At 35.3% G+C, this 27,621-nt stretch overlaps 2 protein-coding genes and 1 long non-coding RNA gene across 6 annotated transcripts in view; all 3 read left to right on the forward strand.

Moving 5' to 3' along the window:
- The first annotated feature begins 6,143 nt into the window (after nucleotides 1-6,143).
- On the forward strand, nucleotides 6,144-7,366 carry LOC113096341 (uncharacterized). Of its 2 annotated transcripts, none has more exons than XR_003288494.1 (3): nucleotides 6,144-6,371; nucleotides 6,603-6,638; nucleotides 6,734-7,366. It is a non-coding gene; the product is annotated as an uncharacterized LOC113096341 (long non-coding RNA). The 2 variants fall into 2 exon arrangements; XR_003288495.1 differs by lacking the exon at nucleotides 6,144-6,371 and adding an exon at nucleotides 6,387-6,457.
- Nucleotides 7,367-8,484: 1,118 nt separating this feature from the next.
- On the forward strand, nucleotides 8,485-18,931 carry LOC113096347 (fibrous sheath CABYR-binding protein). Of its 3 annotated transcripts, none has more exons than XM_026261714.1 (12): nucleotides 8,485-8,742; nucleotides 10,948-11,289; nucleotides 14,340-14,387; nucleotides 14,750-14,785; nucleotides 15,491-15,784; nucleotides 16,057-16,095; nucleotides 16,992-17,084; nucleotides 17,192-17,281; nucleotides 17,375-17,482; nucleotides 18,112-18,156; nucleotides 18,339-18,429; nucleotides 18,524-18,931. In XM_026261714.1, exons 1-11 carry the CDS (start codon nucleotides 8,698-8,700, stop codon nucleotides 18,417-18,419), a joined length of 1,221 nt encoding a protein of 406 aa, XP_026117499.1. In that variant the 5' UTR covers nucleotides 8,485-8,697; the 3' UTR covers nucleotides 18,420-18,429; nucleotides 18,524-18,931. The 3 variants fall into 3 exon arrangements, with proteins under 3 accessions (XP_026117499.1, XP_026117501.1, XP_026117500.1); XM_026261715.1 differs by having other exon boundaries at nucleotides 8,487-8,742; nucleotides 15,497-15,784; XM_026261716.1 differs by lacking the exon at nucleotides 18,112-18,156.
- Nucleotides 18,932-20,906: 1,975 nt separating this feature from the next.
- LOC113096358 (uncharacterized) overlaps nucleotides 20,907-27,621 on the forward strand; it is a 31,747-nt gene continuing 25,032 nt past the window's right edge. The window contains exons 1-13 of the mRNA XM_026261729.1: nucleotides 20,907-21,600; nucleotides 22,225-22,370; nucleotides 22,611-22,659; nucleotides 23,230-23,382; nucleotides 23,721-23,876; nucleotides 23,993-24,157; nucleotides 24,268-24,420; nucleotides 24,522-24,686; nucleotides 24,798-24,950; nucleotides 25,061-25,225; nucleotides 25,337-25,489; nucleotides 27,116-27,280; nucleotides 27,391-27,543. Of these exons, the coding sequence (XP_026117514.1) occupies nucleotides 22,236-22,370; nucleotides 22,611-22,659; nucleotides 23,230-23,382; nucleotides 23,721-23,876; nucleotides 23,993-24,157; nucleotides 24,268-24,420; nucleotides 24,522-24,686; nucleotides 24,798-24,950; nucleotides 25,061-25,225; nucleotides 25,337-25,489; nucleotides 27,116-27,280; nucleotides 27,391-27,543 (1,765 nt within the window). The 5' untranslated portion in view covers nucleotides 20,907-21,600; nucleotides 22,225-22,235. The remainder of the gene's footprint in view (nucleotides 21,601-22,224; nucleotides 22,371-22,610; nucleotides 22,660-23,229; nucleotides 23,383-23,720; nucleotides 23,877-23,992; nucleotides 24,158-24,267; nucleotides 24,421-24,521; nucleotides 24,687-24,797; nucleotides 24,951-25,060; nucleotides 25,226-25,336; nucleotides 25,490-27,115; nucleotides 27,281-27,390; nucleotides 27,544-27,621) is intronic.

Here is a 27,621-nt window from a genome sequence, read left to right on the forward strand (position 1 = left end):
GTGTGTGTGTGGCTATAACTTATTAGGTCTTGCTGAGAACCATCTGTCTGTCTGTAACCAGGATAAAATAAAATTAAATAAAAACTACATAACCGGCTAGGGAATACTCTTTTCATTCTCAAGCTCATAATCTATATACAAGAATAGATTATTTCATTCTGGATGGTAAATTTATGCCCTGACCTTTTCTATTAAAATAGATAATATCGAGAAATTAATTCTCATTTACTTACAAACAATGTCTTTATTAATCACTTAAAACAACATAAAAACATTTTTTGAAATGAACGACAAGCTGGACATTTCTATGGGGTTGTTATGGGACACATTTATCTCTTATCAAGCATTTCAGAGAAAGAGAAATAGGGATGAATTAGATGCATTAGAAGTTCAAATTCACGAATTAGATATGGAAAATTCTAAACATCCATGTATTGAAATATATATATATATATATATATATATATATATATATATATATATATATATATATATATATATATATATATATATATATATATATATATAAATGTGTGCATTTAAATGTAAATTTAATCAATTTCTCTGTTCTAAAATTTCTAAATCCTTTCAGTATGTAAAACAAAAATAATTTGAATTTGGAACTTTTAGCTCGACAACTTCGTAAAATAGCATCTGAACGAACAATATAGAAAATTAAATCAGACACAGGAGAATTTCTTACTTCCTCTAAGGATATAAATAGTAGGTTTCAATCATTTTATGAAGCACTGTATTCGTCGAAAGGAAGTATAGATCCTACAGTTATTACTCAGTTTCTAGACCAACAAAATGTACCCTCATTAAATCAAGAGCAAATTGAGGAGCGCGGAAATTACTATTGAAGAAATATCAGGTACGATAAAATCTCTAAAAGGATGTAAAACTCCGGGTCCAGACGGATTTTGTAATGAATTTTATAAAGCCTGCAACAAATTACTTTCACCTTATTTATATAGTGTTTATAAACAGACATTTATAGATCAGTCTCTGCCGTCCTCCCTAACCAAGGCAATTATTACTGTAGTCCAAAAAAAGGAAGGAACCCAGAGGAACTGGGTTCTTATAGACCTATTTCACTCTTAAACACAAATCAAAAAATTCTGGCACAAACTTTAGCATGCAGAATAAACACAGTAATTAGAAATTTGGTTCATCCAGATCAAAAGGGCTTCATACCAAAATGTAACCTTTCCTCTAATCTTAGGCATCTTTTTAACATAATTTACTCTTCAAGAGGCTTTCAGCAAGAGCTAGCCATTTTGTCATTGGATGCAGAGAAGGCATTCGATCAAATTGAATGACCTTACCTATTTGCCGTATTGAAGAAATTTAATCTCGGATATAATTTCATTTCAGGATTAAATTGTTGTACTCAAGTCTGTGTGCAAGAATTCTCACAAATCAAACAATGTCTTTTCGTTGTCACATTCAATGTCAATGTTCACTGTCACCCCTTTTGCTTGCGTTATCGATTGAGCCTTTAGCTGAGGCTATTAGAACACATACTGGAATTAAAGGCTATAAACCAGAAGTACTGAAAATAAATGAGTGCTATACGCAGACGATGTAATTTTATTTATTTCTGAGCCCAATAGTAGCGTTCCAAATATCCTTAATCTGATAAATTACTATGGTACATTTGCAAGATATAAATCAATTTGGGCAAGAGTGTGTTGATGCCAGTTTCTATCAAAGATTCTTCTTGGCTTCAGCATTTAGCCTTTAAAATTTCTTCAGAACAGTATACATACCTAGGAATTCAGGTGACAAAAACGTTTTCCAACTTATTTAAGGCCAATTTTCAACCCCTGTTATCGAAACTTAAATCCATGATCAATTGCTGGAGAACACTTCCTATATCTCTTGTGGGTAGGGTAAACGCAATTAAGATGATATTTCTCCCACAATTTTTGTATATAGTGCAGAACATTCCTGTATTTCTGCCCAAATCTTTTTGAAAAACTGGACACTGGTTCCTTTTGTCTGGAACTATAAAGCCCATAGGATTTCTAAGCACCATTTGTGTAAACCCAAAATACAGGGAGGGCTTGCCCTACCTAATTTTCTTTATTATTATTGGGCTGCAAACCTGAGGGTCTTGATGGAGGAGAACTGGTTGGTGTTGGAACAGGAGGAATGTCTCCCATATTCTATTAATGCAATACTTTTATCACCCAAAGGTATAGCTAGTTCACTTCATAATCATAACCCTGTTATTCATAACTCTGTTCGTATTTCAAAACAGTTAAAAACACATATTAAATTCACCCAAATGTCATTTTTACTCTCTATCTCAGCCAACCCCTCTTTTTGCCCTTCAATGTTAGACAGTGCATTTGAGTTTTGGAAAAATGTAGGGTTATGAAACGTAGGGGATTTAAATATAAATGGAAAATTAGCTTCCTTTCAGCCGCTGTGTGAGAAATACAGTATTCCATCTAATCACTTCTTTCAGTACTTTCAAATAAGAGACTTTATGAAGTGTAATATTGCTAATTATGTCACTGCTACACCCATATACCTGGACACATTTCTGGAAAGATGTCTTAGAGATGGAAGTAACATCTCCCTGCTCTATAAGGGCTTAGAACAGCTGAAGAGTTCATCTATGGAGAACATTAAATCTGCCTGGGAAGAAGAACTTGCAGTAGAAATGAAGTCTGGGAACAAAGTCTTGAACTGGTCCACAGATGCTCCATTAATGCAAGACATTGTCTCAATCAGTTTAAAGTGCTTCACAGGCTTCATTATTCCAAGTGTAAATTGCATCAAATATTAATAAGTGTCTCCACTGTGTGACAAATGTTAATTTTTAGATGCCAGCCTGACTTATTTCTTGTGTCCCAAATTACAGAGTTTCCCAACTTTTTTCAGATACAATGGACATTCCTATTGAACCAGCAATTAATTATATTTGGAGTTTCTGAAGAATTTTTGAGACTTACACGGGTACAACAACAGTTTGTTTCATATGGGTTGATCCCTACCAAAAAAAAAAAAAACGTATCCTTTTGTTTTGGAAGAAAAAATATGTTCCAACTCTTAAATTGTGGAGACAAGTAGTTGACAAGTACACAAAATTCTGAAAGAATCAGGTATAGCCTAATAGACAAGATTGTGTTATTTGAAAAAAATGTGGTCCCCTTTTATTGCCTTTTTACATACCTGTGATTAATATGTTTATTATGCCTTCAGTACCTACTTTTACCACTGGATGGCACTTAAGGGTCTGTTTTTTTGTTTGTTTGTTTTTTGGGTGGGATGGGGATGGGGGGTGGATGTTTATTTGTAAAAAATTTATTTTGCATTGTATTTTGTACAAATATATTTTTTTGTATTTTGTACAAAAAAAAATGTTTGTGTTTTTTAAAAAAAAGTCTCTTTACAAGTGACTATCTGCTAACATTTCTAATAATAAAAATATTTAAACCAAAAACTACATAACCTACATATCCACATCTGGTTAAACTGCTATTTAATACAGAACAAAAATGTCTCAATTTAACTCATCCTATGCCTCAGTTATTATACATGTCACAATATTGTAATTAATAAGACAGAACTGGCACTGTATTTATAGTACTTCAACCCACTGTTATTATTTGCTTCTGCAATCCTGCATGTTTAATGCATAGTATACAAAATCCACTAAAACTCCATGCAAGACACTGCTGTGAATACATTTCAAAAGAATCATAAATTACACTGATATTTCTCACAGTTAGATTACCATGTAAAGCAAATGAATGCATAGCTAATTAAACCTACACTTATGAGAAGAGGAGAGAGAGCGAAAATATTGACTTTAAGTACCTTTTAGTATTCAATGTATTCCATTATGTCTTTCATTATCCCATAATAACTTATTTCTTAGCAGCTTGAAAACACATAAGCTACAGGAATTTTTGCTACGTTTTTACACTTCAATATGACTTAGATTACAGAAGCTACTACTACATAAGCAAGAAAGTAAACGTGCAATTTATTATTGCTTCAATTCTGACATAGTGACTGTAAAGTATAAACACATGCAGAGACAACAAAGTGCAGCACCTCAACATTGGCTAAAGCTATTTCAACAACACCCAAAATCTGGAAAAACATTGGTATCTTTTTGGCTCCATTTAGAGGAAAACCATTTAGTCTAGTGATACTGACTAAGGGGGTTGCAGACAGCCTGTGGAGTTACAAGCTATGTGTGCTGTATGTTTGGCACACACACGGTTGATTCCGGCCCCTTTACCATCTGTTATTGGCTATTTCAAGCTCTCAGTTTCACATGGAGCAAAAGCATGAATCAGCTGTGCAGTTTTATTTACAAATGCACCTTCGCTTCAGCCTTTGATTGCTATTCAAGGTTGCCTCTGCCATTATGCTTGTTGCTTTCCACAGATTCTAATGCACAGCTTGCATTAAAATGAATATAAGTGATATACAAAGCAATACACTTTAGTGGAAATGATGGGAAGTATATTTTTATATCCCTTTACTGTATTTCCCTTTTCATCAGTTTCAGGGAATGGGTACCAAGGTTTCATCTTATTTTCCACTTCTGCTGCCCTCTTATGTAACATAATTCCCATGATGCTAAAAGCAAAATTTGGCATTTGGAAGAATCTGGGTTAATGCATTCTCAGTCAGACAATAGAAGGAAACTATATGGGTGGAAGAGGTATATCAAAAGCAGTTTTAAATGTTTACACTTAAAAGCATCAGGTAAAATGATGAAATTCATTTTAAAAATATATCTGCTATTTAAAATAGATTGACATTTTGTGAATGTTTTGTGTAAATGTATCCCATGATTAATGGGATTAATAACTTTTAGTATTTATTGTTTTTAAACTTAATACTTTTTACATTTAAAGTAGCCTATTTATTGTTTTTGTGAATTATATTGAATGACAATCTTAAAGTTAGCCGGTTAAAAAAAAAACAAAAAATAAATGACTTCTTAGATAACATAAAAAACTATATGCAAAAAAAAAACATTTGAGTGGGTTTATAACTGGGCAGAAAACAAGCTTTGTAAACATCAACATTAATTGAAATTGTGGAACTTACAGGAGCATGGCCACATCTTTAACTGGGTGGCATTTTAATGCATATCAACAGCACCATCTAAAGGTCTTAAAATTAAACTAGGTTTGATATTGTTTTGTGTTAAAGGCTTTGTTTATTAAAGGCGTGCAGCTGACATGAAATACAAGGGAAGATTACATGTCCTGTGGTGGTCTTTCTTTATATGAAGCTTTACTGCTCATTTACTGAAAATGAGCAGTAAATGCAAAATGTAAAAAAAAAAAAAAAAGGTGAGAAACCGACCCTAAAATATAATTTAAAAAAAATAATGGTAAAATTACAGCACCATCTAGACTATTTCGCTAAACTACTACTAATAAAAATAAACAGAAAAGTGAATCCAGAAATGGTTCGTTTGCATTCTAAACTCTTATTTTGAAACGCGAGCGCTGGACATGACCGGAAATCATACTGTGAATTGTTTTATGTTATGGTTTCTTCCAGGGGGCAAGGAACTCGACCGGAAGTTGAAGTCGGGTGGGGGCTGCCATCTTTTAGCAGAACTTCACTTGCGTTAGCATTCCCATTGACTCCCATTCATTTTGGCGTCACTTTAACGGCGGATAACTTTACATCTGAGGCGTTTAAAGACTCCGTTTGTCCATTATTTATTTCTAAAGATACACGACAATGTATACAGGGCTCCATTACCTTCTATGTTACATTATGGCCCCGTATAAACAGTTTTTGTAAAAAATAGGCTAACGATTGCGTCATAACCACTCGGCTCTCTGTCGCATTACCGTACAGACAGGAGGAGAAGCTCACAGGTAATTAACTTAATATGGCGTACTGGCGTTACATTTTAAAATACTATACAAAATAATTAATCAGAATACTTACTCCTGCTCATTCACGACAAAGAACTCCCCGCTCAAGCTCGCCGTCTCTGCAAGATTAACGATGGCAGTTTGCACGCACAGCTACTAGAAGATTTACATCTGTCAGACAGGTTGCTGACGTCGTCAAGCTTCGTTTGAGTCTGCGCGTCAGAAACGGAAGTGCTAAAAAACGCTAAAAATGGGCTTCATTAGTCTCAATTGAGTTCCAATGGGGTCGCTGTGTCCATTTCTTTTACTGTCTATGGTTTCTTCTTTTATATTTACGTTATCTTTAACTTATATTGAAAAGCGACAAAAATTAGACAGATGCCAGAGAAGATTATCGCGTGTTATGAAATGAATGTCAGTTATCAAACCCGGATGCTTAAACAGATGCGCTTAATGTGAGATTTGGCCACCAGATCTGTTACCTTTGACAAAGTTAAGGTGCGTGTGTAACGTTAGACGTCATCCCGCAGCACAAGCGGGAGAATCAACTAAAATAGACATCAACTATCGTGGCATACCTTAATGTAACTTGACCTCTGCTGTGAATTGCAGTGCAGAATTTTACAGATTGTAGCCCATGTACATCCTTCTGTCCTCATTAATATGTTCATGAAATATATATTTTGACATATATTAAACAACATTGTTATGCTTTTATTTTTTTTGCAGACTCTGGAGGTCCACTTTAGGAAGGAAATATTGGAGGTGAGATGTTGTGAAGCCTTTAATTAGACTTTTTTTTTTTCTTGTTTATGTCATATGCCACAAATTTGTTTTAACTGTTCACTTTCTCTTACCAGTGAAGGACTTTGATGGGCGACCATGCATAGTGTGCCTGTGGCATACATATAATATTACATTAACTGAGGGTCTCTATTAGGCAGTAGATCCTTCTGTGAAACCCCTGATACCGACCTGGTGCTTTAAATGTGTTAAACAAAGAGTCCACACAGTGACGCCGTCTACTGAAGACGTGTTCCTCACCTTAAACTCAATGACTCGCCAGGACCCAATGACTCTGATTACTATCAAACGGAGAAATATAGAAACACTTTTCTGAAAGACTGGCCGAAGAACACAAAGTGACATTACAGGAACAGATATTAAAAAAAAAAGATAAGTGTTTTAGGTTTCAGCTGATCAACAAATGTGTTTGTTTTTTTGCGGTAACTGCAGGAAAATCTAGTTAAGCTATAAAGCTGGTCTAGTTGGTTTGTAACAGATCTAAGATGGTCAGCCTATCCAGTTATGTCTAGTACACTTAGGATGTTCTAAACTACTTCTTATAATATTATTAATAAAGTTTGGCACAATTATATTTACATTACGGTGTTACTAAAAATGATGATAAAGTTTTAGGAAATTATGAAGTGAAATAATGTACTGTTATATTCCCTGTTTAAATTAAAGAATGAACACAGTATGTGCTCAGACTCAAGTGTCCAACGTCTTTTATTAATATTTTTAATTATGTGAAGAGGAGATAGGTCCTAACAGCTGGTAGAGGGTTTGATTTAAGTAGTGACAGTGGTGACTAAGGAGGAGGACAGAGGGTGATATGGAAAAATAAACAGCCAAGGATGGAAATGAAAGGAGGTGTTTAAATGAGAGAAATGAGTTTGTAATCTGTGTGTAAAAAGGAGTGGCTGAGGTAGACAATGACCCAAAAGAAGACCTGTAAGATGAGATGCAGGAAGTCATTTCCATTCCAATCAATATCAAGAATGCAATGCATACAGGTTTGATCTCACCTACATGCACATTATAGCGCACAATATTTTTAATACTTGATTTGTTCATATTTTAAGAACATTCTGCAAAACAAAAACAATCAAACTGTAGCAACCTAAGCACACTTTAACCCCGTACCTACTCCCGTGCATCGTGTAGATGCAAATTATTTAGAGTTGCACAGAATGTCTAATTGCTTATAGTTAGTAGTTTGTCTGCAGTGGACACATTTTTACCCAAAAGTGATCTAAACCTGACAAAATCTAAAAAAAAAAAAACTCCCTTTGGGGATGTCCTAATTTGTAAAACTGGTTTAAAAAATAAAGTTTTTTTAAACATTTAAAAAATGCAAAAAGTTGTGTGTGTGTGTGTGTGTGTGTGTGTGTGTGTGTGTGTGTGTGTGTGTGAGTGAGTGTTTTGTTGTCCCTGAGAGAAATAGAGCAGGAATGTACTGGAACATCATGTGCTACATCATATGTGTATGTAGATAGAACTTAAATCACTAACTTGTAGCCTATATGTGTATGTATAGGTCTAATTAAAAATGAATTGGTCAGCTTTTTCATTTGTAACACACATTCACACATAGTGTTGAATATACGCAATTGTTAATCTAAACGTGGAACATTTGTTTTACTTTTTACATGGCCGTGTCCAACTAAAACACCACTTATGCAAAACACCGATTTTTAAATAGACTTTCCTATCATATGTTTTCATGTTTTCTCTGGAATCGCGTGCATGTGGAGTAGCTTTCAAAAGTGAGATTGTAATAATGTTATGCAACTTTGCAAAGAGCTGTGGGGTCTGCCCACTTCATGTCACGACGATGAAGGCTGATGCTGAGATGTGTGGACTGCCTTCCCCCATCGGCAGACAGACAGATGAAACAAATCAACGCGCCTTTAAATAGAAGCGTATTGTCATTCTGACTGCTGTTATCTGACTGCCAGAGCAGAGACGGCCCGCTCGTCATCCATTGCAGAAGAACATACTTTTTATTCTTTCATTCCACACACTCTTCACAGTAAACATGCCTAGCAAGAGAAAGCAGAACAAGCGCCGAATGAGAAAAGTGGTGAGTACATTTACTTTCCCACTATTTTTTATTTTTTATTTGTATTCAGATTCAGATTCATTGTCCTGCAAACAATTCAGATACATTTTTTAGCTTCCAAACAAAGCGTCCAAAATTAATGTCTAATTAAATTTTGTAGGTTGTTCTGTCAGTTTTGCATGGACTTTTTATATATATTTTTTCTTTTCTTTTTTTAATAAACCGTAGCATAATTCATTTTTAGCTATCTTTTCTCCAATGACGTTAATTAATTCTGTTTATTTATTATAAATAATATTCAGTGAACTGTCGTCATGTTTTTCTGGTCATTGGTCCATTTCCATATGAAGAATTTATTGATCTTTTCTGAGACTATTATACTTGCAGTGCCATCTGTAATTCAAGGGGTGTGTCCCATAAGAACCTTGTATCTCTAGAAACATTTGGATTAATAGATAAATAATAAATAACAATAATTTTTTAAATATTGCAAATATTTTCATTGTAAAACTTTTTTTTTTTTAAATTGTTGCTTGGATTGTGCATTTGAAATGCCCATTTAAAATAACATACAGTACTACTGACTTCTGACCATCACTGTTTAGCATTGTGCCTGATAACAATAAATACCAGATTAATAATAATAATAATTACTGTGTGTTTTTGTGTATATTCCAATGGTGTGATTCGCCTCTAATTAAAGTGTGATTGGTTTGCTTTGTGGTCTATTTTCTTTGTTCTGTCGGTGCAATAAACCAAATCTTGCTTTTTGATCCCACCTCCAAACTCTTGTTGATTTTGGCACGTCCTTTGGGTGAGTCTAATTCCAAATATGGCTCAGGGCACATTCTAACAGGAGCAGTCCGTCCAGAGTTTGCATCCAATGGTTTTGTTTATAACAGACCCATTATAAACCCATTGCTTTTTAATAAATATATTTTTAGAAAGTGACATAGTTTCCATTTTCTCAGTGCAAAGAAATGTTGCACTATATTGACCATGCCTCACCACTCCAAGACATTTTTTCTCCTCTGGCCAGTGCCATAATGAAACACACAGTTTGTGCATATGAACACTGGACTCTTTGTTTGAATTTTACAGCAGCTTTTTAAAGTGTATGCCATTAAAATCTCACCCTTTTCATTCTGCTTCGCTTAACATGTAGCTGATTAATGCTCACTTGTTATCCTCAATCCTTGTCGTGCAGTCATATCAACAGAACTGCATTTCACACAAGTACAGAAATAGAGGGGTATCTTTTATCTCTCTAGCTGTTAAGCCCCCAGATACAGCTGGTCCTGAGCAGGGCACATTTCATCGTCGCTAATCATCCTGGTAAAATTGGAAATAGTGAGTACTGGGGGTTGAGTGCATTTTAACTCCCTGTTTGTTGCTAACCACCCTTCAAAACAGAAGAAACATTTTTTTTAGCTCAACTGCCAGTTCCAATCAGCTCATATTTTTCAGCTGTAGGCCCATCCACAACCTTCCTTGAAGAAAATGTGTTTCCTTCCTATCTTTTTTTTTTTCTTCTTTTTTCTACCCACCTCCTCTGTTCACCCAAACGGCAGGCCATTTATTCTGTTATGTTGGCCTGTTTCATGGAACGTGGCCCATGTTTTGGCTGATTTGGCTCTGTCTGCGCTGATGCTGGTCTTCACACATGGTTGCATAATTTGGCCTTAATTTTGCTGGCCACTGTACACCCCATACATGCACAATGAGAGCTTAAATTCTTTTGAGGCCTATGTAAACTGCACTGAACAGCTCGTGCTTTTGGATAATGAAGCTGTGAGTGTGATAATAATGAGATTATGGTTCCATTATGACATGATTAGCATTTTTGTCCATTCTGTTTAGCCCCATCCAGAGCTCCAAGGGGTGCTGACTCTTCCAAATCGCTTGACTAGGAATGTCTGAACCAACTGGATTCAGACATTTTTAACCAATCTCAAAATTCATCCTTTCAAATTTTTTAAATCAGACATTGCATTACCATGTAAATGGTACATCAATATCATGTTACAAAATATTTTTATTCATGAATTATAAAAATGTAAGTTTGGATCGTGCACTACAAAGTCAATGTTCAAAAATGTGAGTGACAGTTAAGGGGTTAAACCCTGTATAACTCCATTATGAGGTCAACTGAACTAAAGATAAGAAATAAATTTGTTCTGATTTCAAAACTCAATTATTTCTAATTCTTTCATTTGATTTGAGTAGCATGCCCAGAGAAAGGCTTTGGAGGAGAGGTTCGTCTCCTCTGGAAAGGGAACCCCAGGAGTGTGTGCAGTCCCTGCCCCAGTTCCTGCAAAAGTTCCAGTTTCTAAAATCTCAGAGTGTCCCATTGCGGTTCCGATTCCCCTGGCAGTGATTGCTCCCATTGATATTCCTGCTGAAGTTCCTCCTGCTGAAGTTACTCCTACAGAACCAGTCATGGTAGAAGCCCCAGTCACGGATACCATCAAAGACCAAGTGGTGAAAGCTGCAGAGGACCTAAGACAAACCCCAGTGGAACCCTCTGCAAAAGAGCTAGATGACACTGTTGCCATTCCATTATCAGAGGTAAGTTGCTATTGATCCCCATTCTTTGAGGTCAGTCAAATAGATTCAGAGCTGGTAATAATTATCAAGTGCACAACAAAAATTGAAGGAAGTAATTATCAGTTATTACATTCAACTCCAAAAAAAAAAAAAAGTCTTTAATTTATCATTCAGATGTTACTGTTGGAACCAATATAAAAATATTTGCCTGGCAGTAATCACTTTTTGCAATGTAGGAGGGCAATATTTTAGTGAGCCAACATTGTGTACAGCATGCCTGGAGCCATGGCAGATTTTTCCGAACTGCAGTTTTTTCTTTTTTTAAATAAGTTTATAAGCTTTTCTGAATGCTGCTCCCTTTTTAGGAACAATATTTTATGCTTATCATTGAACACCAGTTGGCTCTGCAGGATTTTTAATTTGTGGAAAGTGTTGAATATATGAGGGTAGTTATTCTCGTGTTTTTTTTCTTAGGCCTGGTTTCACACATACTCTATATTTTAGTAAGTCTAATCATCATAAGCAAGGCTGCCAAAAAAGGGGTGGGCAACTGGACTTTTTGTCCCAGGCACAAGCTTGAGGGGTGCTCAGATTGTAAAGTGATCACAGTTTAAACTGAGGGGGACAAGGAAACGCTATATATATATATATATATATATATATATATATATATATATATATATATATATATATATATATATATTTCACCCAATACAGCCCTGGAAAGGGTCTGTGATTATTTTTTTATTTTTTATTTTTTTGTACCAGGCCCTATAGTTGCTTACTGAGCATAAAGGTGCATTCACATTTACTGTTGTTTGGCAAATTTTGAGGGCGAATACACATCATTTCAATAGGAAACCTCACATTCTTGAATTTCTCATGCATTACAAGTAACGCAAGTTATGTAATCAAAGTAGTTTTTTTCAAGTAACTGTTACACATTATCGGAGTTCATTTTTTCAAATAATTAACACAAGTTACTTTATTTTCCCATTGATTTACTGACACCTCTCCTGTCCCCGTGTTAAGAGAAAGATAATTACACAATTATTTACTTTTTATGGAGTAAAGCAATATTGTAATGCATTACTCTTAAAAGTAACTTTCCCTAAAACTGATTGTGCCTATATGCAAGCTGACGTTCCCCCTTAATATAAAGTCACTGCCACTCTCTCCTCAAACTCCTGCACCTCACCCTCCCTTCTGTTTTTTGAAGAGCAGCCAATCTCTTAAAGCCCACCCTTCTTTTCCTGTGAGCACTGCTTTAGCTTCTCCTCTCGCTTCACAGACATCACAAGTGCTTGGGTTGGACATCCAAACACATACCCTTATAGTTTACTGGAGTGTCAGGTCTGTGACAGCATGGGTCTCATTCTCAGTTGGTTTCGAGGCCCTCGTGAGCCCTTTGACTTGCTGGATGTCTCTGTGGAAACGCAGGTGAGCTCCCACCTTAATGGATGGAGGCTTGGTGAAGGGGTTTAGCTAGTGGAAAAATAATGTTTTGTACTCTCTGTGTGTCCCCCCACCGCCCAGCTTTCTTTCTCTTCTCCTAGTATTTGTTTGTAGGGGCCAATGTGGGCGTTTCAGTGGCTAGTATGTTAGGCAGTGTGGAGGAGGAGCTTATATGTGTATGTGCAGATAGGTGGGTGGAGACGAGGTATGTGTTTGGGTGGGGTGCATGGCCTTGTCATGCATGATAATGGGGGACAGGGGGGTGGCACCTTTAATAATTTATCGTAAAATTCAACTCTCTGAATTTAGGGAGTTACTAGATTTGAAAATTAGAACTGTAAAAGCAATTGTTTTCGAAATAAAAACTTAATTAACAATAGCCATTGTTTTGTAACCATTTTTGAAGGAAAAGAATGTGAAGCAGATTTCTTTATATATCATAAACACATGCTCAGCTCTGAGGAGCCGTGGTGGCTAACAGAATCTCCTTTGTCTTTAACGACAATCTTTGTGACAACAGTTGTGTGTGTGTTTTGTACAAGTCTTTTTTGTAGTTGATACAATGAATGTAGTTAAATGTCATTCTGAGCATGATGTGAGCATATATTAAACATGAAATGGGGATCCAAATAAACAAATAAATGAAATAGTAATACTTTACCATGGTTTTTATAGTTTTTAATGTTCTTTTTTTTTATCTAACCTAGATTTGTTTAGTTTTTCCTTTGTCATTAGTTTTAGGATTTTCTAGTTTTAGTTTTTAACATTTTAGCGCTGCTAGAGTTTATGTGCTATTTGAACATGTTTGATGGGGTAAAACTTTCTCAGCACTGTCTTGTAGCATTTTCATGCTTAATGAAGATGAATTTTACCATGTTTTAAAAGATTCACATTATTGCATTAATTTTCATTCATGATTGCTTATAGGTTTACTTTTATAGGTAAAATTTTTGTCTCGTACAACCTTAAGTGTGGCCCACTTAAAAGAGAAACTTAATTTCCATATGCTGATAGGTATAGAATTTCCACAACGTCATAATTATTACTTGCTATGTCATAATTGTGACTATGATACCAAAGCATGACTTTTTTCTTGTATGGCAGAAATGGGCTTCCACAAGTACAGTACATGCACTGGAGAGTTGGAACAGTGGAAGATCTCAGAAAAGCCATACTGTTTTGTTGTTGTTGTTTTTTCCCAGAAAGAGTTAAATTAGCCATGGAACATTTTGTTCTGTTCCCACAGGGGGCATTTGGTGCACTTACCTTCTGTTAAGCAAGTGCAAGTGTTCATCATACTCAATATTTCAGCAACATGCATATGTTGTACTCGTGCTACACTTTGCTCTGCAATGAACATGCATTATTACTATTATTACTATTACTATTACTATTACCATTTCTCACTATTTGTTAAAGTGAGATTTGTCTAAATTCATAACTTTTGGTTTGAGATTCTTGTTGTTGTTTCATAATGTATAAATTAAATTGTCGTAAAATGTTATGATTGTCAGTATTTTACTGTAGTTTAAGAGACTTTATGATAGACAGTTGTGTAATACAAATAATCTTTAGTGTGAAATGGACATTGAGTTTTAAAATATTGTGCTTTTTAGGTCACATCATCTACAGATGAGCCAGCATCTACCCCTGCAGAATCTAAGGTATGGTAACATGCCATATCCCATCAGCCCTTGACATTTCACTACTGTTTATCTACTAAACACCCTTGCCTTTGGCCACTCACACTAATGGGCTGGTAAAGGTGTTTTTTTCTAATTATCAGGCCTCCGGCGCCACACCTTACCTTTCAGGCTGCACTAACATGCTTTTCTCATAACTTTCCTTTATGAGGTGTAAAGAAAACATATTAACCCATACTACCTAGGACTCTAGCTTTACACATATATACAGCATGCCTATAGAACATACACAAATAAGACTTTGTAATGGGTATGTATAAGACTTTATCAATGAAATGTGTTCATTCTTTAATCATGATCTTTTTAAAATATGCTATTCACAGGTCCAGTTTGAGCACACTACACCTGTAGCCACAGAGGTAGGTTTATATATATATGGATAGATAGATAGATAATTTTATCTTAATAAATTTATATAACTTTTTATTTACTTAGTTATTTTTGGTTTCTTACTATTTGTTTTGCCACCACAAAACAAAATGAAATGTTCTTTTAAAATAATTAAATCAATAAACACTCTTCAAAGATTGTAATGCAAAATAATTGTTTGTTGTGTTCAATAAATGATCTCCCACTACTATTAAAATATTTGATGTCAGTAATATTTTTTTTCTTCTTTTTTTTTTCAAAGAAATTAATACTTTTATTCAGCAAAGCCTGATTAAATTGATCAAAAGTGACAGTAAGACTTTCAGATTGTTACAAAAAGTAATAATAATAATCTAAATAAATAATTCAAATAAAAAGTTTCTTGAGCACCAAATCAGCATATGATTTCTGAAGAATCACATGAATAAATACCATGTTAAAATGATGTATTGAACATGATGCATATTTTATTATCATATTTTTATCATATTTTGTCTAACATTTCAGTACACGGTTTGATTTCAGAAGACTACCTTTTTCTAAATATTATATAATATGTCAGGCTTTACAGGGTTAACATGCAACTCACTATAATTCAATTTACTGTAAACATCTGAAGCCCAGAATCTATAAACGTGAGCATTTTATTTTAGTGTACATTATTTTAAGTGTTTTCTTGTCTTTATGATGTTCTGGTGCAGACACATGTTGTAGCTCAACCTGTTGAGACGGTTAACACTGAGTGTGAAGGTGAGCTTCCTGCTGAAGATCCTGTGGTGGAGGTACCAGTGCCAAAGGAGATGGTGACTACAGCTGAAACTGTTGCTGCAGTTGAAACTGTGACAGAAACAGTAGTAGCTGAAGTTGAGCCTGTTGCTGACACTGCATTGGAAGTTGTTGGGATCGTGGGAGATCCTGACATTGAAGCCGAAGCCATAACTGTTGAAAATGAGCCTACTGAAGTCCACAAAGTTGCAGAAGTCACGGAGGTGCCTGACACAATACATCTTCATGGCACATTGCAATGGACTCTTTGCATGAGTGTATTTGCATGCACAACAGGTGACTTTGTCATGTCCATTCTGTGCACTTGTTTGGATAATTGGGCATGACATGAGCCTCACTCTAGCCATACTTTTCACATTCCCTTGGACATTTTGTTCCATGTTTTTAAGGCACACTTACTAACTAGTGCTATCAAATATACACATGCACGCACGCACACATATATATTTTCAACAAGCTCTTTCCTTTCTTACAGGATGTACATGCAGAGCCTGAACCAGAAGAGTTTCAAGTGGTAAGTTCTTTAGAACTTTAGAACTTTAGAACACCCCCCACCCTACTCATCCATTCTGCATTTTTTGGAGATAGCTTACCCCAAAAATTATTTAAAAAAAAATGCTAATATCATTTTCCCTCTTATGTCTTTCCAAACCTGTATGGTTTTCTTTCTTCTTTGGAACATACACAGATGTATCTTGGTGCCCATACAATGAAAGTCAAGTTGTCTTGGACCCCTTTGACTAACTGACTGATGTCAAGGCTCTGATATATGAGTTCTTTTAATATGCTGCATGTGTTGTAGTCTCTCGTCTCAATAACAGTACACACGACAAAACTGAAAGCAGTGGGGGAAAAAACAGCAGTTAAGAAAGCATATGAATGTTTGAACATTTAATTATATGGCATATATATATTTACTTACTTGATTTAACATATATATTTGTATATGTAAAGCAAAACGTGTTTACCAGCTAAAGGGAACCTTTCCACCTGTTTCAAACTCTCAAAACAAATCCTAAACAAACTTTGTTTTGGTTTGATTTGATTTTATCCAGTTTGTTCTTCCAATACTCCAAAAGAATATTGGGCCTTCAGTGTTCTTGTCTATATTATGAAAGTCAAAGCGGCACATTGTTCTTTTGTACCCAACTGATTTCTACTTTTAAAAAACAGCTGAAACATTCTTCAAAATATCTTAAGAATGTAAGTCAGACCTGTATGTCTTTATAGCTGTGTGATTTAGAAAACATAAATGGAGATCCATCTCAGTGTTTTTGTCTATCCAGTGAAAGTCAAATGACCTCAGAGTTGTTTTGGACCCCTGCGACTACTGTTCAACATTACTGTTTTGAGAAAAAAAAGAGCTCACTTGAATAAATTTGCAGACATAACATTTATTTATTTTATTAGCAAGCTGCAGTACCTACAGAAGCTTTAGTGGAACCAGAGCCTGAGCAGCAGCAGCAGCAGCAGCAGCAGCCGGTCCTACTGCAGGAACCCACGGTAACTACTTTCTTAGTATAATTCCAAGCATTTTTGTTCAGAATCTTTTTAGATTTAAAAATTACTTTGAACATGTTTTTTTGCCCTCTGGTTTTCACATGCTCAAGCCTCCAGTTGAGTCCACGAGTGACCCCATCACTGGAGAATTTGTTGGTACCGAGACAGTAGCTGTTGACACAACTGCTGCAGAGGAACAGGTGAGCAGACATGCCTACAGTGTGCATATCAGGCATTAAATCATGTTAGCTTCTTGAATGAGTCTAAATAGAATATTTTGCACTTTCCCATAGATTCTCGAAACAGCAACCTATGCCTCCAAGGTACAATCAGAGAGACTGTCAGAAACAATTCCTGCTCCTGAGTCACTGCCTGTGCCTGTAGCAAAGGAGATTATACAAGTGAGCTTTTAAATTAGTTAACTCAACTGCTGCATCCTGTGCATGCTGTGTGTGTGTGTGTGTGTGTGTGTGTGTGTGTGTGTGTGTGTGTGTGTGTGTGTGTGTGTGTGTGTGTGTGTGTGTGTGTGTGTGTGTGTGTAAATAATGGAATCTGTAAATAATGTGACATACAAATCTAACTTTGTATGTCAACTTTTTTGGATTTGGGTTCGGGTTCTATATATATATATATATATATATATATATATATATATATATATATATATATATATATATATATATATATATATATATATATATATATATATATACATATATACATAAACATTATTTACAGATCCCATTACAGACAAAGATTTTCAGCATCATTACTCCAGTCTTCAATGTCATATGATCCTTCAGAAATCATTCTAATATGCTGATTAGGTGTTTCAGGAAACATTCCTTATTATCACTGTCGAAAACAATTGTGTTGGGTGATAATTTGGGGGATTCTTAGATTGATAGGAAGTATAAAAGAATAGCATTTATATGAAATTAAATTGAACTTTTTGCAACATCATTAGCATCTTTTTGCTGGTTTGTTTTTATTTCACTAGTGAAATTATACATATTTATATACATTTCAGGCTCAAGATGAATTAATGGCACAAATAGAAACTGAAAGTATAAAGGTATTATTTTTTCCTTAGTATTTTTTTTATTTGTATATATATATATATATATATATATATATATATATATATATATATATATATATATATATATATATATATATATTATTTTTTATTTTTATTTTTCAATGTATGAAATAAAGATTTATTTATTTATTTAATGTTGCTTCTCATTTATACAGGACTTGCCAGTGGCTGGTGGCCTAACTATGGATGCCATAAATGGATGTCTGGGAGCTACCGAAGTTGCAACTGAAGGTTAAAGAGCCTATAGTAAGAATGTGGAACTCTTAAAGAGATTACAATTCTATCATCATGGTGAACGCAAAAGAAAAACATAAAAATATCTGTTTTCTGTGTTTTACAGTTTCATATGTTTTAAAGGGATGGCTGAAACATGAAACATTGCAAAGTGCCTTTCTGTGCTGATTCTCACCTCAACTATGACAAGGATGTGTGCCTGTTCTTCTCAAGTGAAGTTTTTCTGAGTTTATCAGAACTGACCTTAGTTTTCATATGCATGTACGGTAGATTTGATGGTGTTATATATTGCATATCTAGTAAAGTAAAATGGAGGGTTGTTGCAAATGTATGTTTTTACTTGGACCATTTTGTAATGTGGAATGAATACTTGTTGTATTTGATAAAACAATTTGGAGTGGAGTGCTTAAGAGCACAATTTCATACTATACCATCACCACAGCTTCTGTGCCCCCCCAACAATCCACATGTGCCTTTTTCCAAATTATAAATAAAGGGAGTTTGAGGATAATTAGTCTTTAGTAATTAATTTTTCCTATGCATTTTGTTTGAATGAAAATAGTATAGGCTAAACAATTTTATGACCTAAGATTGACAGATTAAACACTTTGTGTCACCTATTGAATTTGTATGGGATGTGAAATCTTGACTTGTAAAATGGAGCCAAATAAGCTATTAGGATAGATGACAGCAAATGGCCCTTGAGTTTATAGGGATGCACTTTAGTTTATCTATCGGCCAATACATTTTAAAGACACATGCTTGATCAAGGTAAATACATGGAAACATTTGCCAATTTACATGAGGAATATCTTGCCCCAGTCAACATGCCCCAACTGTTATCCTAATTGCTTTTCATTTTTGTTACGATTAGTGCTTTCAAAATTAGTTTGTTAATGCATGCAATTATTTTTATTAATTTGTTTTCTTCAGTTTAACACGTTAAAACTATGAAACGCAATTACCATAGGTGCAGAGCTAATTAAGGTTGGCCACACCCCACTCAAAACTGCTGCTTTTGTCTCTTTTTTCTTGGCAAGAATTGCATTTATTTAGACGAATGTCTTTACAATCTACCAAATGGGAGACTTTCAGACACGAACTCCAACTTAGCCTCAATGTCCAGTGCCACGTGACAAGAGAGCTTCATTAGAACAACAGGGAACCATTGTCAGGCCAAATGTCTGTAAAAAAAATAAAAAATATTATCTCCTGTCAGCCGTTATACTGTGCCTGTAGCACATGCTCTTTAATTCACTCATAAATGCGGCGGTGTGCGCTGTAGGCTATACAATTTCATATTAAACTGAAAATGAAACTACAAGCATGCAATGTCGTTATGTTGTCAATAAGGTCATGAAGTTACCAAAAAGGCAATTAAAGCTGCCTCAAAACTGTGCATGCAAGTATATATGTATGAGTCATTTGATTCAAGTGTATGAACACACTTGATTCAACTCATTAACTCATTAAAGGGGGGGTGAAATGCTTGTTTTCACTCAATATCCTGTTAATCTTGAGTACCTATAGAGTAGTACTGCATCCTTCATAACTCCAAAAAGTCTTTATTTTTATTATATTTGTAACAGAAAGATAGTCTGTACCGATTTTTCCCGGAAAAACACGAGCGCCTAGAGGCGTGACGTGTGGGCGGAGCTAAAGAATCACGAGCGCCAGTAGGCTTTTGCGCTTAGAGCGTTTGGAAGCTGTGACACAGATCCAGAGGCTGAAATTTAACAAGAGCAGCATCAGCAAAGGCGTCTCTATGTGGTATGTACTGACACTGTATATATTTGCTTAGCGGTTTTGGAAAATGACTAAGTTCCACTTTATGTCGTCTTTTTTTTTTTTTTTTTTTTTTTTAAGCTGTACATGTGGAAAGTGCAGTTTGATGACAACATCGCATGTTGTTTACTTGATGTGCTTACGCGCTGATAGCGAAGTTAACAACACAGAGATATTTGAAGCAGTTTTACTCACCACATGCAGTTCCAACACACGATCATGACCCTTTTTCGTTGGGACTGCATTATCCTTAAGAAATAAACGATGTGCAAATCCGGCGTCAAACTGGGCCTTGTTTGTAAAACAAGCATCTTCGAAATGCAGGGAACAAACAAAAACACTTGCACAACTCAGTTGATGCTCTGTAAAAATAAACTCCATCCACTGGTCCCTTAATGCTGTTTCTCTTTTGGTAATCTGTGCAGGGTTGTCTTGCCCTGGCAACCAAAAACACAATTCTTTTGTGACATTTCGCGACGCTCTCGCTCTGATCAGTGAATGCTCTCAGTACTCTGCTATACGGGAGCGCGCGCTCTTCCGGCAGAAGTGCCTTAGGACCCATATAAGGAAATTCCGCTCCATCTAACGTCACACAGAGCCATACTCGAAAAAAACTTTCCGAAACTTGTGACAAACAAGTTTTTTTGGAACAAAAATACTCCTTCAAACGTACAACTTAATGTTTGAAACTTTGTCCATGTTTAGCATGGGAATACAACTCTTTAACAGTGTAAAAAACTCAGTATGCATGAAATAGCATTTCACCCCCCCTTTAATAGAGACTTTAAGACCTGAAGCGGGACAGAAAAGGTTAAGAGTTCTGCGTCATGTTCAGCAACTGCAATTCTTAAAGCAGCAAAAATAACCTTATAACCCAGCTGTTGTGATGTCTGATAATCAAAGCACAAAAAAAAAGACAAAATCAAAACCATTTGTAGCTTTAAGGATTCATCTATATATAATTTAGAATTTAGTGTTTGACAACTTTAGAAAATTCCTGCATATTTAATTCTTTCTGAAGGGAGCAGGTAAATCTGACATTTATTATATATGGGTTTATGTGAAGTTCACTTAAATTAGAAAGTTTTTTTCGAGTATAATAAATGTTCAAATTTATAGCTCTCAGTTAGTGCTCTGATGGCAGTATTTTATTTTTTTAAACATTTTAATCTTTTTTAAAAATGTAAAAAATCTAAAACATTTATCTTTCCTTCTGATTGCCATCAAACCCTAACAAAGTAACAAACAGACGAGACACTTGTTTTGTGAGTGCTCAGTTTCCTCTTAAAGTACAGAGGCTTCACCTAACAAAAAATGTCTGCAGTCAGATAGTCTGCAGGCAGTCAGATCTCCGCTCTTTATAATAAAATACCAGCTGAGACTGGACACCAAATCAAGGTAAGACCAATTTAAAGCCCTTTTCATCCATTATGTTTAGTCAAACAACCTATCAATTACAATATAAAGAATAGTGGAGGAATGTGGTGACTCTGTTAAAGATGTGTATGTATAATTGCTTCACCAATCAACAAAGTAAGTTTTGTCCAATTGTGTGATAAGATAAACATATTACAGATAAATCCATATTTTACATGCGTTTATGGATATTGCATTTTTACATACGTTTATGGAAAATATTTTACTGTGATAACAGCATTGTGTTAGCTAAGCATTGTTTTACAGTACATAATGGCATTGGGGTACAATTAGATGAAGTTTAATATGTGTAGGCATCAATGTGCAAATTGATTATTCCAGAAAAATCTGTTTACATTGTTCCATTTAGTCAGAGCAAATCATTTAATAAATTATACATTTTGCTCAAATGCCACAGAACTTGTATTCTGAAGGCAGTGAATTGATTTACACAAGTGAAAAAATAAAAAAGCATACGTATAACCAAAGTTGCATTATTAACTCACCCTATGTATGAGTAATTCATAATGTTATTGGGCTTAAAAAGAAAATATGAATATTACTCACTCTCACACTTATTTTTTATTTTATTTTATTTTATTTTAGTCCTCTCAGGCATGGCATCTGTTTCAATGATTCTGAGAATCATAATCATGTTGTACGTGACTACATCATTGAAAATACAAAGCCTGAGTCATGCACAGACAGTGAGCAAGGAAATGCTTGGTGTAAATACATGGCAAACAACACTGGTAAGTACACTCAATGGAATGCAGTGGAACAAGGAACTGCTTTTTTCCCCATAGTTTGCACATTTGCACCCTGATAAACCACATTTTTAATCATGTTTGATTCAAAACAATCTTTGCAGTTATTTGATATATGCACACTTTTTTCCGAATGAACATGTTTTGAGTGATCACTGATAGAACTGTAGACACGCATTACTGATAAACTTCACAGCAGTTCTGTGTCTTTCCTCTAACTTCCAGCCACCTTACCTGGATGAAATTGGAAACAACTTAAAACAAGAACGACAGTGTGAGTGTTAATAAAAGATGGGGCTATATTGTCCAATAATGAAATGATTATTCAATGATTAATCTAAAGAGCAACATATTCATTCCACATGATAAAAACAGGAACCATTTTGAGTTCAATATGTGCTGTAAAAATAACTGTTTAAAAGAGAGAGAGAGAGAGAGAGAGACAGAGAGAGAGAGAAACAGAGGCATTATGCATTGAGATTTGATCAGTTGGAAATTGAGGTGGAAAAAGTTTTCAACTAGATTACTTTTTCATTTTGATGAAAGCATTTAAAAAACTAAAATGAGAGAACTCTTTTAAAACTAAATATAGTAAGTCTAAGTAGGACATTTTTTTTACTAGTGTGGATTGTCATAGCAAAGAAATAGTAATACAGTGTTTTAAAGAAATATGACTGATGTTTAGTTTTTACTTAAGCAATAATATAAATTTAACAGCATTTTTGGCAAGGTTTTTTTTTTTTTTTTACCAAAGAAATGTATTTCAACATGACCACAGGTTTTGTGTAAAGAAAATGAACGAATGCCTATTTTATTGGGATTATTCTCTCTTGATTTTTGGCAGCAAATTGGAAATCATTCAAATACTTGATCAGCATCAAAATAAATGCTTCAAGGCAAATGGTACAGGATCACCTGAGGACACTTCTTAAAGGATACTCATTTCCATATAGCGTCCGCCCAAATATCACCATAACCAATGTGAATCTCAATACAAGTAAGGTTATTTTATAAAATTACTCCTCATCTGTCATAGTGCTAGTAGTAGATAACTAATAGAATAATACACATATGTAATTCATTAGTAAATGAATTGAAATCTGTGCACAATTAAATATTAAGCTGCAATTAATGTTTCTCATGAGATACATTTTGTTCATTAATGGATTAGTTAATAAATTAGTTAAATATATAGTAGCCTACACTAAAATACTCAAAAAATTACAAATACCAGGAGAAAACACACAGACGTTAACTGTGTGCTATCAGGGAGCATTACAAAATACTGGACATTTCACAATAAAGGATATTAAAAATGTGGTCTATTTTTGATAGCTCAACCTCTAAAACTGTTCAAATACTCAACTGACATAAGAATTAAAGCACAACGAGGAGCTGTGATAGAGAAATTGAGGGACCTGATACACAAACAGAAATACCCTGTGTGCATCAAGAAAAGCTTGAAAATATCTACTGTTAACATCACTACAGGTAAGAAAAGTATATGAGGTGTAATGCCATTTTGTCTACAATAATCACAATTTTTTTTTTTAATACAAAAATAAATGAGTATTCTCTAATATGTAAACAATTTGTTTAATTGTTAGTGTGTGCCTCAAATGTGAACCAAACCCAGTGTAAGTGTGAGAATCAGTACGTTTGGTCCTCTGAACAATGCTCTAAACATGGTGTTTGTGGCCCCAATCATAATGATACCTGCAGATGCATCTCTTCTCTTCCAACTGACGGGACGTTCTGCCGGCGACCACCTGGTAATGAAGTCTCTCTTTATTTCTAATCCAAACTGACAAGAGGTATGATCCTAAAATCTGAAGCTGATTTTGACCAGTAGATAATTGTAGATTTTTTTCAACATTTGCAGCTCCTCTGAAGTCGTTTAAATATTCCATTGACATAAAAATCAATGCTTCAAGAGACTTTGTGATAGAGCGCTTGAGGGCTTTGATTCATGGACAGAAATTTCCCCAATGTGTCAAAAAAGGGATACAAATCTCTGGTGTGGACATCACTACAGGTAAGAGAAGTATAAGAGATGTAATGCCAATCTATCCACATTAATCTGAAAATGATTTCTAGATGGGTTCACCAGTATCCTAACAATTTATTTATTTTCAGTGTGTCTCTCAAATGTGAACCAAACCCAGTGTAAATGTGAGAATCAGTTCGTTTGGTCCTCTGAACAATGCTCTAAACATGGTGTTTGTGGCCCCAATCATAATGATACCTGCAGATGCATCTCTTCTCTTCCAACTGACGGGACGTTCTGCCGGCGACGACCTAGTAATGAAGTCACTCTTTATTTCTAATTCAAGTTGACAACTGGCATGAAAATAAAAGTACAATTTAGTTTTTTACAGGTTCATTATTTTCATCTTTGCACATCTTTAGCAGCTCCTCTGAAGTCGTTTAAATATTCCATTGACATAAAAATCAATGCTTCAAGAGACGTTGTGATAGAGCGCTTGAGGACTTTGATTCATGGACAGAAATTCCCCACATGTGTCAAAAAAGGCATAAAAATCTCTGGTGTGGACATGACTACAGGTAAGAGACATATAAGAGGTGTAATGCAATTCTCTTCCCATCAAAAAAAATAAATAAAAATTATTTGTATATGTTTTCTCCATTACATTAACAATTTGTATGATTTTCAGTGTGTCTCTCAAATGTGAACCAAACCCAGTGTAAGTGTGAGAATCAGTACGTTTGGTCCTCTGAACAATGCTCTAAACATGGTGTTTGTGGCCCCAATCATAATGATACCTGCAGATGCATCTCTTCTCTTCCAACTGACGGGACGTTCTGCCGGCGACCACCTGGTAATGAAGTCACTCTTTATTTCTAATTCAAGTTGACAACTGGCATGAAAATAAAAGTACAATTTAGTTTTTTACAGGTTCATTATTTTCATCTTTGCACATTTTTTGCAGCTCCTCTGAAGTCGTTTAAATATTCCATTGACATAAAAATCAATGCTTCAAGAGACGTTGTGATAGAGCGCTTGAGGGCTTTGATTCATGGACAGAAATTCCCCACATGTGTCAAAAAAGGCATTAAAATATCTGGTGTGGACATCACTACAGGTAAGAGAAGTTTAAAGGGTTAGTTCATCCAAAAATGAAAATTATGTCATTAATAACTCACCCTTATGCTGTTCCAAACATGTAAGACCTCCGTTTATCTTCGGAACACAGTTTAAGATATTTTAGATTTAGTCCGAGAGATCTCAGTCCCTCCATTGAAACTGAGTGTATGGTATACTGTCCATGTCCAGAAAGGTAAGAAAAAGTAGTCCATGTGACATCAGAGGGTCCGTTGGAATTTTTTGAAGCATCGAAAATACATTTTGGTCCAAAAATGGCAAAAACAACGACTTTATTCAGCATTGTCTTCTCTTCCGTGTCTGTGAGAGAGAGAGTTCAAATCAAAGCAGTCTGGATATCCGGTTCGCGAACGAACCATTCAGTTCACCAAATCGAACTGAATCGTTTTAAATGATTTGCATCTCTAATATGCATTAATCCACAAATGACTTGAGCTGTTCACTTTTTTAATGTGACTGACACTCCCTCTGAGTTCAAACAAACCAATATCCCGGAGTAATGCATGCACTCAAACAGTACACTGACTGAACTGCTGTGAAGATGAACACCGAGCCAAGCCAGATAACGAACAACAGACTGACTCGTTCACGAGTGAAGAACCGGTTGCATCGGTTTTCGGTTCATCATTAGTTCTTTCGGACAGTTCGATTCAATAAACCGATTGAAGAAAACGGTTCACCGGTTCTTTTGCGCTCGACATAATGACATCATTTGCGATGATTGTCCTTGATTCAAGCCTTCGGTTTACCCGCGCTCATAACACTAGCACAGAATCAGTTCAGAATCAATCACCAAAATAATCAGTTCAGTTCAGATGCCTGGGTGTCGATGTGCTTCATGCTGAATCACACATGCGCAGTATCATCAGCTACCTCGGTTCATGAATCGAACGCGTCTGACAGAAACGGCTATTCACTCGTGAACAAGTCAGTCTATTGTTCGTTATCTGGCTCGGTTCGGTGTTCATCTTCACAGCAGTTCAGTCAGTGTACTGTTTGAGTGCATGCATTACTCGGGGATATTGGTTTGTTTGAACTCAGAGGGAGTGTCAGCCACATTAAAAAAGTGAACAGCTTAAGTCATTTGTGAATGAATCCGTATTAGAGATGCGAATCATTTAAAAGATTCAGTTCGATTTGGTGAACTGAATGATTCGTTCGCGAACCGGATATCCAGACTGCTTTGATTTGAACTCTCTCTCACAACAGACACGGAAGAGAAGACAATGCTGAATAAAGTCGTCGTTTTTGCCATTTTTGGACCAAAATGTATTTTCGATGCTTCAAAAAATTCCAATGGACCCTCTGATGTCACATGGACTACTTTTTCTTACCTTTCTGGACATGGACAGTATACCGTACACTCAGTTTCAATGGAGGGACTGAGAGCTCTCGGACTAAATCTAAAATATCTTAAACTGTGTTCCGAAGATAAACGGAGGTCTTACATGTTTGGAACAGAATAAGGGTGAGTTATTAATGACATAATTTTCATTTTTGGATGAACTAACCCTTTAAGAGGTATAATGACATTTTGTTCAAGTCAATCCAAAATATTATTTGTATATGTTTTCTCCATTACATTAACAATTTGTATGATTTTCAGTGTGTCTCTCAAATGTGAACCAAACCCAGTGTAAGTGTGAGAATCAGTACGTTTGGTCCTCTGAACAATGCTCTAAACATGGTGTTTGTGGCCCCAATCATAATGATACCTGCAGATGCATCTCTTCTCTTCCAACTGACGGGACGTTCTGCTGGCGACCACCTGGTAATGAAGTCTCTCTTTATTTCTAATCCAAACTGACAAGAGGTATGATCCTAAAATCTGAAGCTGATTTTGACCAGTAGATAATTGTAGTTTTTTTTCAACATTTGCAGCTCGTCTGAAGTCGTTTAAATATTCCATTGACATAAAAATCAATGCTTCAAGAGACGTTGTGATAGAGCGCTTGAGGACTTTGATTCATGGACAGAAATTCCCCACATGTGTCAAAAAAGGCATTAAAATATCTGGTGTGGGTATCACTACAGGTAAGAGAAGTTTAAGAAATGTTATGTAATTCTCTTCTCTTTAAAACAAAAATATATATATGTTTTCTTCAATATATT

This window comes from Carassius auratus, unplaced genomic scaffold (genome assembly GCF_003368295.1).
Source record: "Carassius auratus strain Wakin unplaced genomic scaffold, ASM336829v1 scaf_tig00215912, whole genome shotgun sequence".
NCBI classification, from domain to species: domain Eukaryota; kingdom Metazoa; phylum Chordata; class Actinopteri; order Cypriniformes; family Cyprinidae; genus Carassius; species Carassius auratus.